Genomic DNA, 17,033 nt, shown 5'->3' with positions numbered 1-17,033 from the left:
TAAAAGCAAAGCAAACATCTGTTTTCCACTCAAGTGAGTTTATTTACAGTATAAAAAATTCACTTGACACTTTTAAAGTCCAGGATGACTGACTACAGAGTATGATACCTAAGGATATAAATCACTAATCATATACATACATCATGAATCCACTCTATTTAAAATGACATACCTTCCGAAAATTGGTATCAAAACATTGAGAAGGGCAAAAAAAGGATTCCCAAAACAAAAAAACAATACACTTTTGTGGACAATCAACACCATGTCCTGTTCTCTCAGGAATGGTAGTACGGGTGAGAAGACAACTGAACAAGACAAAAACAAAACGACTCATTGCGTTTAGATGACAGTCGGTGGAACACTTAAAATAAACAGTATAGTTGAGGGGAGGCAGATACAGAGTGACGCCTGGCCAATCTGCTCTTTAACCAAACACCTCCTTCCCTTCTGTAAGGCAAATACATGTGACAGACGGGGGAAGGGCAACGCAACTATAAGTTAACCTGGATGAGCCAGTCTAAATCAGCACAGGGTGAGACGGAGGATAAGAACATTAAATTCTCAAGTTATTAAAGTAGGATAGATACATAGCCAAGTTGGCGAAAGTAATCACAATATTTCTCATTTAATCCATCCAATGTTCATTCAGTAATATTGCCTCAGTCGCTCACATCCATGTCTTGTTCTTCATGGTGGTCGTCACCGTTCTGCTTGGACTGTTTGGGGCTGTGCTTACCCTCACCGTCCTCTGCGTAATGTGTCGGGGAGGAGCCGGAATCCTCAGAATCCTTCATCTCCCGCTCCTTCTCGCTGTCGTAGCCCTGTTCTTCCTCATCATAGTCTCGTGTGACCTGCAGAGAGAGCGAAAGTTAGGTCACCGCAACATAGAGATGCTTTCATCAAGAGCAGTCAAGTTTGTTACAGTGCAAATCTAAACTGCATAAACCTCTGTCAGCAAAGAAATCAACACTGATGCTTTTTAATGAATAAATTAAGCATACATATCAGCTATTTGTTAATACCAGCTTGATAAACAACAATTAAATCCAGAATGCAGCCTGCCACCATGTTATCTGCTACATGGGCAAAGGCCAGAGATTTAATCACTTGTGGTGTGCATAGAGGCCTAGAATTGTGTCCCTTGAAATTTTGTTAAATCGCTGCTAAAAATTAGTACCCAGTTAACACACTTATTTAATAAATACATTAAGAATGATGCAACTGCAAAGCTTAGCATGGAGAACTCTAACCATTACAGTAATCAAAGAAATTAATACATTTAAATTTGGGGAAAAAAAGCAATCAAAACAGTTCATATAATAAGTATTTAATTTATTCTAATTAATAAACTAAAATATGTGTTTGAATCCCTGATTCCTAAGTGCATGTTATGAATTTATTATAGTTTCATAAGCCAATGTGGACATTTGATTGGATCTCTTCATTCTAATGGATAAAACAAGTTTCTCTGTTTCTTTTTGTTTAAAAGCATTTTTGTACCTATTTTCAATATTTGCACTTTTTTGGATGGATTTTTAGTAATACCTTCACATCTCGTTTCTCACTGTCAGACGTCCGCTCTCTCTCCCTCTCCCTCTCCTTATCTTTGCTCTTTTTCTTCTTGCTGGAGGAGCGATCAGAGTCCTCGCGGCTGCGTTCTCGCTCAGACCTCTTATTATCCCTGTCACGCTCCCGGTCCTTTTCCCTCTCACGATCCCTCTTCTTTTCCTTCTTGTGTCTGTTAGACAAAATGTTTCGAATATCAAAGCAAGCAATATTTGCTGTCACTTCAGCACATACATGTTTAGTTGGAATTGTGTGGAATTCTTTACAGGTTTTAAAAAAAATTATGATGTGAGAAAGACTTGCCTTCGTGGTGATGGCGATCTGGATACTTTTCTCTTAGGAGATCTTCGGGGAGACCGGCTAAGACTCTTTCTGCGTCGCCTGTAACAGAAGTGGAAAAATAAATGAAAATATCTAACTGAGGACATGAAAAGTCAGACCAAAAAAAAGTTTAAAGCCAGATCAAAAAGAAGCCCAACATACAGCTCTGGAAAAAATTAAAAGACTATTTCAGGTTTTTAATCAGATTCTCTGATTTTGCTATTTATAGGTATATGTTTAAGTAAAATGAACATTGTTGTTTTATTCTATAAACTACGGAAAACATTTCCCCTAAATTCCCAATAAAAATAATCATTTTGAGAATTTATTTGCAAAAAATGAGAAATGGCTGAAACAACAAAAAAATGCAGAGCTTTCAGACCTCTGATAATAGTGCAAAGAAAACAAGTTCATATCCATAAAGTTTTAGGAGTTCAGAAATCAATATTTGGTGGAATAACCCTGGTGGTTTTTAATCACCAATTAAGTTTTCATGCATCTTGGCATGTTCTCCTCCACCAGTCTTACACACTGCTTTTGGATAACTTTATGCCTTTACTCCTGGTGAAAAATTCTATTTGATGGCTTGTGATCATCCATCTTCCTCTATATTATATTCCAGAGGTTTTTAATTTGGTAAAATCCAAGAAACGAATCATTTTTAAGTGGTCTCATTTTGTTCCAGAGCTGTATATAACAACAAAACAAATAACAGCTTGAGAGTAAGTGTAGTGAGGGATATAAGTGCACTCTCTCATAATGTTATGATGTCAGTGAAGGCAGAGCTGTGGCAAATTTGCAAGTCAAGATCCAAAACGTATGCTTTTCTGAGAGTACAAACACTCATCTTTCCCAGCAGCCAACCAGTGAGTCAAAGCATGTAGAGCAAAAGACAATCTTGATACATGAGATCTGAACATTGAAGACTAATTTTCTGCCAAGAAAAGTCTCCAAACTGTTCTAGAAGTTCTCTTTTAGATAAACCTAAAAACTGATCAATTCAACACAGAAGCAATGTCATGCACAAGTCATTCAATACATGCATTTATGCTAAAGAAAAATGGTCAGGTGGATGGAGGGAGGGGTCATGGTTCAGGTAATGTCTACAACTACAGGTTACTAAAACTAATGATTTTGCATGGGAAAGAATGGTTAAGGTTAAAACATTTACCGGCTGGTGCTTCTGGATCTCCTGGCGGTGCTGTAGCTCTTTGGAGGCGTTTTAGAGCGTTTCTTGTCTTTTTCCTCTTTCTTTCTATCCCTGAGAACGAAAGAGAAGCACCTTCATGTAGGCCTTGTTTTCACTGTACCTGACCTGTCTTTCCATGTAATATCTCATATGTATGACTGAATGATAGCCACGATGCCTAAGGGCCAAATTTCTGCTGCATTAATGTGATTCAAGTCTCAATTACATATTTAATTTGCCAATCAATCAGATTGTGAAAGCAAGTTTCAGTTAGCTGAATCTGTAGGAGAGAGTGGAAAGTCACAGGCTAACTTTCCGAGATTCAAAAGTCAAAATAAACTTCAAGCATTAAGGATGCACCATATATTCAACAAAAAAAATTCAGCGGCAGCGGCAGGCTCACACAACACTTCCTCACCCAGCGGCGCTGCTATATACAGAGCTGTGGGAAGGAGTAAACATGCATAAACTAAATAAAACTCCTTTTCACAAACTTTTCCAGATTAAAGGTACAAGCTGTACAGGGCTAGGATAGTAAATGTTAGCTGAGGTAACTTTGCCTTAGTATTTGTTTGTTCATCAAAAGACTGCTCTGTGTAAATGTCAAGTTCCATGTGATCTATTTTAAATTTCTGCATCTCCATGTGTCTTCATTTTTACTGTGGTACTGTTAAAATGCTGTTTGGCACATTATGCCCTGCTGAGATATCCAATTGTACGACAAGGTTTCTTATTGAATGATTTATCCTGGTACATTATTTTAAAGAAATGATTTTGCTTACTGGATAATGAGGATAGTTTAACGAGACAACTTTAAAACAATCTCATAGAAAAGAATGTTTAGCGATCAGGAAGAACAAAACTACTAAGCTGCCAAATTAGTACACATTATAATCTTACTAAATTCGTAAATAAAATTAACAAACAAACTTGCTACATGTTTGCGAAAGAAAAGAAAGGCAGGATCTAGCATAAATAACAGAAAAACATACATGTGCAGCAATTAAATAGGTTTAAAAACAAATATGCAACAGCTGTTAGCTTGTAATGCAAAAGTCACAACCCCTGCTGCTGGAGAGCTACCTTGTAGCAGACTTCAGATCTGCATCAGGGGGAATTGATAAACAGTTGAATCTAATTAATGCCACCAGGAGTGCTTGAGGTTTGTGAGATTTGTGATAGAAGTGTAACCTACAGTTTGATAGTTCATCAGGAGCAGGGTTGGTGACTTCGGTTGCAATGCATAGTAATTTAAGCTTTTAACAAACAGGCCCTCACAGCTGGGCACAGGTCAGCTGCAGGTCACTAACCTGGATTTGCTGGTGGAGCGTCGGCCCCTGTCTCTGGAGCGGGACCTCCTCCTTCTAGGACTCCTGGAGCGCCTGCGGCTCCTGGAGCGGGAGCGCCTGCGGGATCTGCTGCTGGACCGCCTACGGGGTAAGGACAATATGAACACTACAGATAGCACTGACCAAATACCCAGTACTGTTGTATCTATAGTCTGCAAAACAGACTATAAAAGAGCCAAATGTCTTATCCCATAAACTTAAAGTAAAAAAATAAAAATACCTGTTTTAAATCTACCCAAACAGTAGAGTGTAGATTCTCTGTCTTGAAAACATCGGACAGTGGCCACAAATAAAAGCGATTGCAGTTAAAAATCAGGAAGTATAGGCAAAAACTCTAGTTAAATGCTCAATTTTAAAGCTCCACTTTGTAGCTTGAAAAAAAATCAAAGTGGGGTTTAAATCATTTTTGGGCCCAATCCAAGCTCTACCAAATACCCAGAACTTTTAAGTCTACAGAGCAGTACCCCTGGAAACAGCCAGTCATTACAATCGGTATAGAGACTGTCTTGAATAGAGGCATTAGAGACATATCATATGGTAACCCAAAAAAAAAAAATAGTACAATACCCCAATACTTTGCCCCTGTTAACAAATTCACAATGCAGTGATTCTGAGATTCTCAATATATCGCCAGACAATTCTCTACAATTCCTATTCAGAAAAAAAGCCATCTGTGCGTGATGTGCTCTGGCTTTAAATTAAAGTAGGTTAATCTGATCTTGATATGACCCAGACGTGTGAAACATGAAACGCTGGGTATGAAAACGCTTGACAAGGTTTTGAATAACATAAAACAAAACTGCTAAATGAATAACTAATACAGTACTGCATATGAAGTTACCTATGACGGGAGCGAGAGCGTGATCTCCTTCGTCTGGATCTAGACCTGGACCTGGATCGGGAATGCTTGCGCTTGCTGTCTTTTTTATCTGAAATAAAACCATGCCCACAATTATTATTACACTTTCACAACCTACCTTAACAAGACAATGTTGCTATTCATCACATGTAGTTTTCTTATGCATACAGAATCTGTTCTTCCTAATTACATAACACTATTACCATATCTAGCATCTAAATGCATATGCATGTGTCTTCACAAAGCCATGTATTTAAACTAAAATACTTGTGTATTACATTTACACATACATTTTACGCACTTTATAGTAAGCTTTTAATCTGACAAACCAATATTTAAAAAACATACAAGTTAACCGTTTTGCACAAACAAAAATTACCCTGAAAAAAAAAACTGCAGTGCCTTCTTAATTAGATCTGGCATTAAATTAGTTTTGAAAACAAAACCAGAATTGTATTTAGCTACTATCTTTGGGAGACTGATTTAAGATATCAAGACAAATTAAGGCCCCTTTTGAGCAGAATTTATAACCTTTTAAAACTTTAACACAGCCAGTCAGGGTGTCCACAAATCCTTAGTTACTTAGGGCTGGTTCACACTTCTGTGTTAAGTCAACTTGTTGCCTACAGTGTTTCTAAAAGTGCGCTCCTATGCAGCAGGGTGTGCTTATACTTCTATGATTTGCTTTCAATACTCTGCATCGTTCTGCAGTTTAAACCACACAAGGCGTAAAGGACCACTCTCAGCTGCTGCCGTCCACATCACAGTTACATTTCTGGGGATGTCAGGCTATGGCGTGAGCTACATGCAGGGTAGATATTGGCTATGGTAGGGCTGACCAATATATAGAGATAGATATACAAACATAGATATATTTTAATACGAGACGCAAGATGAGAAAATATTGTTTATATCAATATAGATTAGCTGTGTTCCAATTAGGAAATAAAATACATTAGAAGAATTATGTTTATAATGAGTTTGTCTCATCTGATTTGCCTTTCAGTTGCTGACAAAATAAAATGCTGTTAGAACTACTAGGCTAATCTACTAATATACAGGTATGCCACTGAATGATAAAAGTGATGGCTTTGTCTCAGAAGTGTCTCTGTTAATACCTTAGGTAAGGAAACTAAGAAATATACATCATATTGTCCTTCACTAAAAAAAATATATATATAAAACATGTATGTAGCTATTCAGGGAAAAGGGGATTTTTTTTGTCCATATCGCTCAGCCCTAGGCTACGGTGAAGGTTAAATGTAGTAGTATAAATTGGCCTTTACCATTAAGGAACCTAAATATAAAGATGAGTGTGAACCAACACAAATCCAATACGAAACCAAGTTTGAAATCTGACTGAACTGAATGCCCTACTCACTCCCAGGCTCTATAGCAGCAGAGATCAGAGACTGGGCCTCTCTGACTCTTTTCATAGCCTCCTCAATCTCCTTGTTAGAAGCATCTGCCTTCAGGGCCATACCTGCAGCCATGGGGTTCAATCTGAAACAAACAAGGAGAAGAGAATAGGTTCACCTCAGATTCTTAAGCAGCTTCGCAGAAAAACAAATACTGTAGAAAAAGCCTCATGGCTAACGTCAGCATAAACATTTATGAATATAAGCAGAGTCAGCAGATGGCTCAGTGAGATTAAAAACAGACATATTACACAAAGACAAAGAGACAGACCACTGAAATATAGATAGGATGGCCAGTAATGCTTTAAATGGCAGCTGTACCAAAAAACAGTCCTGCCTTTATATAAAAAGAGCCAAATGCCATGTCCCAAAAACTTAAGTGAAAAAAGAAAATGCCTTAATTTTAAATATGTGAATGTACACTAGTTACACTATATTAAATGCTTTATTTATTAAATTATAAATAATTGTCACTAAAAATATGATTTATATCAAAAACATTAGCTAGGCCATCCGTTTTTGGTCTATTCAGCTCTTTCCTCTTAAGCAGACGTAATTGTCAATAAGTGCTGCTGTGTTTTACTCTGAAAAACTTACTTGGGATCCACTGACGACATTAACTTCAGCAGCTGTTCAGCCGAAAGAGCCTGTGAAGGAGATAGACACACATCACCGCGTGATACCAAGCACACACTAAAACACAACCAATTATGAGTAACACAGATAAAAAAACATGACCACACACCTGGGGATTCATGCCAGCTCCTGGCATCATGGCAGGACCGCCAAGACCCATTGGGACACCTGCCATCTGCAAAACAAGCAAAAAAAAAAAAAGGCATTGATAGCAGTAACTTATGCTATGGCAAAAGTTATTTCACTCAGTTAAACAAGAATTTGCAAATAAATAAACTGTGCTCCAAAACATTCTGGGGGAAAAAATATTTTATTGCCATGTCACAGTAATCTTACCTAGACAACCCCCCCCCCCCCCAAAAAAAACAAACTGAAACGGTCTAAACTGTGCATATTACTCTACTGCAAATCAAATAACAGAATAAAGACACACAAGCATACTGTAAATGCTCCAAAATGACCAGTGCAACAGTTAAGAAAATTAAGATTTTTAAACTTTTAAAAATTGTTAAACTGTAAAAACTGTACTTTAGCCTTACCGAAGCTAGAGGGTTTGGTGTTGGTAGCAGTCCTCCACCCGGAAGAAGCCCAGCAACAGCATTGGCAGGAGCCAGCAGAGACAAAGCCTTCGACTCATCCGGAATCACACCTTTAAGATTAAAAGAGTAAGAATTAGAGCAAGAAATATACCAGGAGAGGCTAAATAAGGGAAAACATCAAAAAACATTCAGATTTTCAAGCAATAAACATACTTGCCCCCCAAAGTCATTACCACCTGCGACTCTTTTCTCTTATTAGGTATCTTTTGATCAAAAAAACGTTGTCCAAGTCACTTATCACTGTGTGCGAAGCTAAGATGGGGAAATGTCATAAAAAAAAAAAAAGACACACTACTGCAGTTGGTACTGCCAAGATGTGATCACCTGGACGCGTGTAATTTAAGTCATGAACCAAACGTGAGCGAGCACAGTGGCTTCTCCGGGGATGTGCTTTCAACTTTCATATAGACGTTTTATGAACAAGCGACTCACGTTGGCAGCTTCGCTAAAAGCACAGAGAAAGATCGAGATACACAACACAAAAAAATACTTTGAGAGATTGTGAAGAACAGTAATGAGCTTCAGATTTACACAGAATATCATTTTTAAAAATGACAAGACAGGTAGAACTACATGTTTTTCCTCTTACACGTAGTTAAAATCTGGGCTTTTGCTAGGGACTGTCCTTACCTGATGACACACAGGAACATTATCTACAATTCAGCACGTTTAACAAATGCTGAACAAGCAATGCTGCTTTACACTTGAACACTTCCTTACAAGCTAAATAAGACCATCTCCCTATTTCAGTCCCAACAAAAGCCCTAAAATATACTCAGACTTATTTTCTGTGGGAGGGGGAACTTCACAAATCCACCAACATCTAGGGATGCACCGAATATGTAGCAACGGAAACCATTCAGCCAAAATTGGCTACTGATTAACTAGAGCAATAAGATGAAATTTATGGACAGTCATATTTCAGCATATTGCATTAGGATTTGTTTCAGCAGTGGCTGCCATTAGAATAGCACTACTGAGGTAAATGTAAGACTAGAACAGCTCCACTAGGGTAAGGTTAAAACTAAAACATAAAATAGTACAGCAGATATACCTTCAAGATGAATAGCTCAAATGAAGCAAAGAGAAAAAGCATTTCTGCTGGTTCCTTAAAAATATTTGTTAATAAAAATGTGGTTTGAAATTGCTTTTTCTTTGAAAAGCTTAACAGAAAACAACTTTATGCTGTTCAATTTGCTCAAACGTGAAAAAAAAGTGGCAGAATATAGGGAAAACTTGCCAAATGTACATTTCGGTGCATCCCTACCAACATCAATTATTATAATACTTATTACACATGATTGTGTTAGCAGTAAAAATAAATAAATAAATAAAACAAAGCTTGACAAAGAGAACACATTAAAACGCATTTCAAACAAAGAACACGAGAAAGAAGGCTGCAGGAGACAAAACTGTAGGGCTGTATTTTCGGCTGGGCCTGGTAAACAGGACTGGCAGAGCCAGGGAAAAAGAACTGTAAAACACAACAACAAAACAAGAGACCACTGTTAAAGATAGGACATCACACCTGTCTCTTACATCATGTGGATTTCACCCAGCAAATCACAAACCACATAAGTGCACATGTCAAAAAAGGTTAACCCCCTATGATTATTCTAGCTTTTCTGAGGCGCTCCTTTTGGTAAGTTAGTTTAATGCTGGGAATCCAATCCCACCCTCTTACATTCAAGAGTAGATTTAAAATCACATGAATATGATAAAGATTGTAATGTTTCATACGTGCATTTCTGGTGAATCAGTCCATATGGTGACACCTCCTCTGAGCATTACAGTAAAATGTGGAGATTGACAAACAAAAAAAAACAACACAAGAGGTTGGCAGAGATCTACAATGCTTAAGTGTTGGTAACTATGCATAGTGGCCTTTTTGGCAAACTATGCACACTGTTAACATAAAAATACCTACAGAGAGACAGAAGAGAGAGTAGAGAAAGAAAGATAGGGGAGGGGGACAAAAAGGCGTGGCGGCTGGCGTTTTGTAATTGCCTACAGTCGCCTGTTGGCAGGGAGAGGACCACTTTCAGCCTTCAGGGAGGGGGCTCTGCGTTTGCCTTCTCCACTACAAAAACCACACACAAACAAACAACAAGAGAACATTTTAATAGGAGACAGTCTAACATGGGGAAGAACTGGTGGGAAAGGAAAAAAATGATATGTATATATATTTAAAGACCAAGTTTGTGAAATGAACCATTCACTTGTCTCCTGCTGCACGTTCTGCTTAGTAAATCCCTGACCAAGCCTGTGAGGTGCTCTCATATCTCGCAGGAACCTTACTCACAGTCTAAGTCTCTCCTCTGCAGGTGGGCTTGATCTTCAGAGCACACAAAACTCTACTGGCAAAGAATGAGCAGAGAAAAATGCCACAGAAGCACATACAAAAGTGAGGACGCAATGTAGTCCTGTTTTCCAAGAAATTAAGTTGTGTTAAATGGAGATGTAGGTGGTCTTGGTTTGAGAACAATGAGCAATAATGGCCTACCAAAATACCAATATTTATATATTTTTTAATAAATAACTTCTACAGCAAATCTTGTGTAACGCTATTAACACAAAAAAAAAAAACACTGAACTCACTGCAGTTAGTATTTCCCTTAATTAGTCCAAATGTGATTATGTTCCAGTTTAAGAGATTTTCCCGTAATTATAGGCTATATTTAGGTATATTAAAAATCAGCCTGCTTTCTGCTTGAAAGTTTCTATAAAAAGATTTTTAAGTGCAAGTATAAATAGCTCTAAACTGAGCCGAGGTTTTGTTCTAAAAATTAGAGTTTTCACCACCAACCATGGGTTTTACAAAAATGAAGTATGTGAGCTGTGCACATAAACACACTGGTCTCCAGGACGTGGAGCTGCAGATCCCTGCTTTAAAATCTAACCTCAACTGACATTTTTTTTACAAACTAAATGAAACATGCATCATTTTATAGCCAAGCTGACCTCAATCCACTTCAGGTCTTTTGGAGCACAAGTCCATGTGTAAGCACTTGCTCAGGACCTGTCCAGTGGAGTGTGCACTTGACTAAAGTGACTTTACTCAGTGGTTAAGATTTTCAGCAGCAAGAGCCACTGATTTAAAGTCTGTGCAAGAGGAACTCACAGAGACTACACTGTTTTCAACAGGCAAATTTTACTGCGGTACCAACCTTCTGCATAGGGCACAACTATAAGAGCTCTGTCCACAAACACTGTGTTAGTGAGGTGCTGGGCCACCCCCACAGACTCCTGCTCCTGGAACCGCACAAAGCACACCCGAGACGTCACCGGCATGGTCGAGTCACTGGAAATGTAAAGAAGAAAGTAATTCGATTATAGTGTAGTTCGGTTTCATTTCTAAAATAAAATCTGCTTACAAAAACAGCAAAAAGATCTAGGTAAAACAATAGTACATTATTAGGGAAAAAAGGTAGCACTTATTATTTGGTACCCTCACTATTTATTATTTTTTAAGATCCAGTATAAAAGCAAGATAACTTGGTTTTAACCTTCCAAATAAGAAATGAGATATCGTATAGAAAACACAGAATATTGTGTTCCCAGTAAAATCAGAACCATTATAAAAAATGAGTTTCCATTATTTATTTTTTGGATCTTTACGTAATAAAATGTTTTTATTGTATGGTTTATACAGTGTTGTGTTGTAAAATTTACTTATCTTTCTTTTAGAACTTCTAAACATCAGTATTTTTCAGGTCTTATAAAATCTATTGCTGCTGATTTTGACTGGAAATTTTGTCCTATGGTATTTTAAAGCTTGTTTTAATGTTTACTTGCAATTTTGATGCTTTAAATAATCTGTTATTTTGGGTTTTCGTTTAAACATTTTAAGCAATGTACAAGACATTATATGGATATTTAATATACCTCAGAACTGTGACCAAAATTAAAATTAGAGAATCTTCTACTTTACATAGAAACCATTCACACTTGCCACACCCTCTCCTCCCACCATTAACAGTTTGCCCCTTCTTTTCACCCTGGGTAATTAACAAGGTAATAAGTGTGAGCAAAATACAGACAATAAATCAAACTAAACTCAGCAACAAAGTTGCAAAAAAGAGAAGTGAAAAATAAAATGTGTATAATAATGGACACATGTTTTTAATAAACAAAACTGGTCTAAAAACAAGATAAGATTACGTATCCAATGAGGGATATTGTATTGCGTTGCAAATAGACAATCAGAAGCGAAAAGAACATGTAGGTTACAATATTTATGGATTTTTTTCTTATATATTTTGTATACATACAGTATAAGAGATTGTATGAGCTCTAAAAGCAAGATAAGAAATAATAGACACTAACCTATATCGTTTTTTATTAGACCCAGTATAGCGAGCTGCAGCTAGCTGCAGATTTAGGTTATAGTTACAAGACCCAGAATAACAGATTTTTATGAAGTTTAACAGCAAGACAATCCACCAAAATCCTTAATAAGCACGACAATAAAACATTTATATTATTCAAAATAACAGATAAACCAAAGAACATTATTTAAAAGAGCCAGAGCTAAGATTTTTAATTATATGCTTTAAATAAGATATAATAAAAAAAACCTAGATTAATTATTTAACTTGGTTAACTGGTTAACTAGCTAACAAGATTTGACAGAACTGATATAAAACTTCCAGTAATGATACTACAATGTAACAGGCTAGTAAGCGTTATGTAGCTTTCCAGGCTAGGCTAATATTAACTAAGCTAAGCTAAGCTAAACTGAGCTAGGCTAATATAAACTAAGCTAAGCTAAACTGAGCTAAGCTAAGCTAAAAGCGCGGCCTACTTTTCGCTGTTTGATAACCGCTGAATAAAATCACCCAAACTCAACGCAGCTGCTCAGTATCTGCTAAATATTTACTCTGCATGTGTTTAAACAGGGTCTGTGGAGGCTCCACTTACTCTGGAGGGAAGAGCCGGAGCTCCTCGATGGTCCCGAGGAAGCCGAACAGGGTGCGCATCTGCTCGGACGTCGTGCTCGGAGACACGTTGGTCACCTGCACCACGTTCGTGCTGCAGTTCATCTTCAGGCAGGTGGAGACAAACCCAGCGCTTTCAGGACTTTCTCTGCACTCAGATATCCGCCTTTAAACAGCCGCAGGAGATCCGCAAAACCGCGCTTCGTCTCTCAACCACCCGAGAAACGCGCTCTTCACACGGGCCGCAGCGCCTCCATTCACCGCTTATGGCGGAAAAGCCGAGAATCAGACGCAGAGCCGAGCCACAGACTCTCTATAACTGAGAGGAGACCGCCCACTTCAGAAGCTCTCTTCTCTCTCTTGTTGTTGTGTGTTTTACCACTAGGGGGCGCTCCGGAGCGAGCCCAAAATGAATGGGTTCTAATGGAGCAGTTAGGCAAAATCAGTGTATATATATGTTTAACCTCTTATGCTCCAAGCCTATTTTTACCATTTTCCGCCTGAAATTACATACTCACATTTGAAGGCTTATCACTCCAATATTAAATTATTTAGAGTCAATTCTATGAAGTAATATTACTTAGAAGCCTTTACACAATTCATTTAAGGCATTTTAATTATTCAATTGAACATGTAATGGCCAATATATGGTAAAAACCAGGAAAATTTTTAGGCGCTTTTCAGATTTTCTATTATTTTTTTTTATTTTCAGACACATAAAATGAACTATTTATATGGATGAAGGGTTTTGACAACTCTATATTTTACTATAATGTGTTTACAATCATCATATAAAATTTTAAACTGCTACCTATTACTGGTTAGAAGTTATAGTGATTTGAACCAGTAATGGTCTTTTCTTTCTCCAAAGGACTGGAAACTTTATAAGAATAAAAAAGACCACTTTTATAACTCATTTTGCAGTAAACTCTGGGTTTTTGTGTGGTCTACTCATATACAAACAGAAATCCGCACTGTCTCTTTAAGAGCGGTTGTTCTGCTCAGTGGAAAATCTGTTAGATAAAGTATCTATGGCCAAGCATCTCTCTTCCTTAGCCTCTCAGCTGGCCGAGCTCGCCACCTGATTGGCTGAGAGACCTCATTCTCATACCGTCATGTCCAGTAGGCTCCGCCCTGTCTGGCTGTGGGCCAGAATCGGAGCAGCGTCGAATAAAATGCTTTTAATTCGGAATTAAAGTTAAGATTCCGTCTCACATTATTCCTCGCGCGGGGTGGATATAACTGTGGATTATAGGAGACTGGATTGATGGATTTTCTTGCGTGTGGACTCGTTTTGAAGGTAAGAGAGTGGGGGACGCGCTGGTGGGTGTTGGGGGGGTGGGGGCAGTGACTGTAGATAACTACAGGACCAAACCTGTGCATTTTTCAACTCTGAACACGCGCTGCCACGCGCTCTTTCAGCTCTAATTCAGGGACCGTACATCCTACACTAAAACGGAGCACAGTTTCGGAATCCGGAGAGCCAGACGGTTCGAATGGTGTATAACATGTCCGCATTCGATCAAATATGGACGTCCGATAAACGGAAATATGAAAATTATGATTTAATATTTTCATAACCAAGGCATATTTCGCCCTAAATGTTTATTTTCTGAAAGGAGATACAGCTAAATAGGCTATATAACTGAAAAGCAAGGATTCTAAGCTTTAAAATGGTATATTGGGTGTCTATATTGAACCTATAACTATTCATAAACACAGCCAGATATTAAATATCATATTTTTCTGGCCCGCCGGCGGGCCAGGGCGTATTAAGAGGTTAATAATTTTTACACTGTAAATTGTCAAGTCAAGCCACAAGGGTTAACCAAAGTGATATACAATACAGAAGTATGAACAATACACTGTATAAGACTAAATAACAATAAGATATAAGATAAGTAAATATATACGATATATATATACAATATCACATGTTTTAGTACCAAAAGGCCTATTATTTAAAGCGTCTAAACTCCAAGTATAAGCTTTTTAAATGTGCTCCCAGCATCAGCTAGCACTGTATGCACCCATTTACTTTACCAACCTTAATCCTTAATAAAACTCAAACCACTATAGCTCAAATTAATTTTGGTTGCTTATCGCAAGCAGTTAGTGCATCTGTGTAAACAGAATTTGATATCAGAGCTTGATATCATCATGTACTTTCAAGATATGACGATTTGTGTGGGACAAAAATATTTTATTTTTTTATTATCAAAATATATTATCAATAAGAGGTTATTTAATTTAACAGACAGTGAAAACCAATAGGTCCATTCTTGGGGGGCCTAAGTATCTACATTCTCATGAGCCATTAACCGCCAGGGTCTAGTGTGTTTTTTAAAAAATATTCTAAGCTGCACAGAGGGACCCTCAGAATAGGCGAAAAATGCATTTTATCATGGCCACTGTGAAAATGGGTTAAACAAAACGTGACAAAAATGTCTCCAAGTGTCCCAAACTGTATCCAAATATCAAGTGTCAAACTTCTCCATACAGCCCCAAACCTCTCTAAATGACCTAAAACTAAAATAATAACACAATAACATAATTTATAACTGGTACACTCTCACTCTTATATGGCACTACAGTCTTGTGTCTCTTGTTCATACATTTAGTGTGTCTTATTTATAATATTACTTTCCTGTGCTTGCAGTAACTGTGGAAGGGAGAGTAACATAATTCAATCCTCTGTTTGTCCTGAACATATGCAGTATTGACAATAAAACTACTTGACTTGAGCTAGCTTGCTCACCAACCATTCAGCACAGCACAGTAGCATAATGCTCACAGAAAATCCTGGCTTGGAGAATAGTTACTTTTTTAAAATTGTCGTTTTAGCCATTGAGCTCACCCCCTAATTGCACTTGAATCAATCAACATTTATTTAAACTCTATTAAGGGTGGCCCTCATTTACAATGTAGCGGAGCCAATATACAGGGAAGGGATTGTCAAAGAAAAATAAACAGAAAAAAGACCCAGCATTTTAATAAGAATAAGATATTTCAAAATAAAATATTAAACAAATAAGATAAAAAATAATTTAGAAGGAATTATTAATCACTAAAAAAAAAAAAACTATAACAGTGGCAGGCTGTCTGAAAGTGGTAGAGACAAGGAGTTAAAAATTATTTGTGGCACCAGCGAACTGAGCTTTAGAATTTCCTGTATTGAATTCCAGATCGCTGGTGTATGGAAGCCCATTCCCGCCACCTAAAAAATAAAAATACTCCAGCAATTTTTTTTTATTATTATTAAGTAAATTGCTATCTCAATATTTTGAGATACTAAGTCAATATTTTGAGATACTATCTCAATATTTTGAGATACTAAGTCAATATTTTGAGATACTAAGTCAATATTTTGAGATACTAAGTCAATATTTTGAGATACCTTAAATGCTGGCTGAATATACATGCGGCCACCTGTAGATAATGACCTGGGAATTAGGCCAAAAGTGAGAGCAATAACGTTTTAATTCATATTTAATTTTATTTACATTATATTTCACTCAGAGTTAAACTCTGTCCCTCGCATTGTGTTCTCCCCTTTATTCAGAGCGTTTTCACAGCACTTTGCTTACATGCTGTTTTTTACTGTTAAAATGCGACATCTACAGGCGGCCGCATGAATGTTCAGCCAGCATTTAAGGTGGAACGGAAATCTGAATAAGACACTGGCGAATAAGAAGCTAACTTCAGCCTCGTCCAAGATCCGGAGGCTTATTTTGATATTGTGTGATTCCTCTAAAAGTTCCAATATTTCATGATTTGTGAATCCACGTCTGAAGTAGTCCTCAATGATGGTATCCATTTTGCATCTTTGTCTCACCTGCTTCTGTCTCTGTACAGCCTACTAGTATCTCAAAATATTGACTTAGTATCTCAAAATATTGAGATACTATCTCAAAATATTGAGATAGTATCTCAAAATATTGAGATAGTATCTCAAAATATTGACTTAGTATCTCAAAATATTGACTTAGTATCTCAAAATATTGACTTAGTATCTCAAAATATTGACTTAGTATCTCAAAATATTGAGATAGCAGTTTACTTAATAATAATAAAAAAACATTTTGCTGGATTATTTATTTTTTTAGGTGGCGGGAATGGGCTTCCATACTGGTGCACTCTATGTGAAATAAAAAAAAAT

General features: G+C 37.2%; 1 protein-coding gene across 5 annotated transcripts; it reads right to left on the bottom strand.

Moving 5' to 3' along the window:
• Nucleotides 1-19: 19 nt before the first annotated feature.
• Nucleotides 20-13,161, bottom strand: LOC103022692 (serine/arginine-rich splicing factor 11). 5 transcript variants are annotated; one of them, XM_007254598.4, is made up of 12 exons: nt 12,858-13,161; nt 11,105-11,238; nt 7,878-7,987; nt 7,448-7,513; nt 7,300-7,349; nt 6,666-6,787; nt 5,267-5,354; nt 4,387-4,506; nt 3,059-3,148; nt 1,870-1,947; nt 1,546-1,738; nt 20-851 (listed from the first exon to the last, which is right to left on the bottom strand). In XM_007254598.4, the coding sequence occupies exons 1-12, from the start codon at nt 12,977-12,979 to the stop codon at nt 660-662; spliced, it is 1,365 nt and encodes a 454-aa protein (XP_007254660.3). In that variant the 5' UTR covers nt 12,980-13,161; the 3' UTR covers nt 20-659. The 5 variants fall into 5 exon arrangements, with proteins under 5 accessions (XP_007254660.3, XP_007254661.2, XP_022533841.2 ...); XM_007254599.4 differs by having other exon boundaries at nt 6,768-6,787; XM_022678120.2 differs by lacking the exon at nt 12,858-13,161 and having other exon boundaries at nt 8,262-11,238.
• Nucleotides 13,162-17,033: the final 3,872 nt, after the last annotated feature.

Source organism: Astyanax mexicanus, chromosome 8, assembly GCF_023375975.1.
Source record: "Astyanax mexicanus isolate ESR-SI-001 chromosome 8, AstMex3_surface, whole genome shotgun sequence".
NCBI classification, from domain to species: domain Eukaryota; kingdom Metazoa; phylum Chordata; class Actinopteri; order Characiformes; family Acestrorhamphidae; genus Astyanax; species Astyanax mexicanus.
Note: the sequence above shows the minus strand (reverse complement) of the source record. Positions and strands in the feature narration are given on the sequence as shown.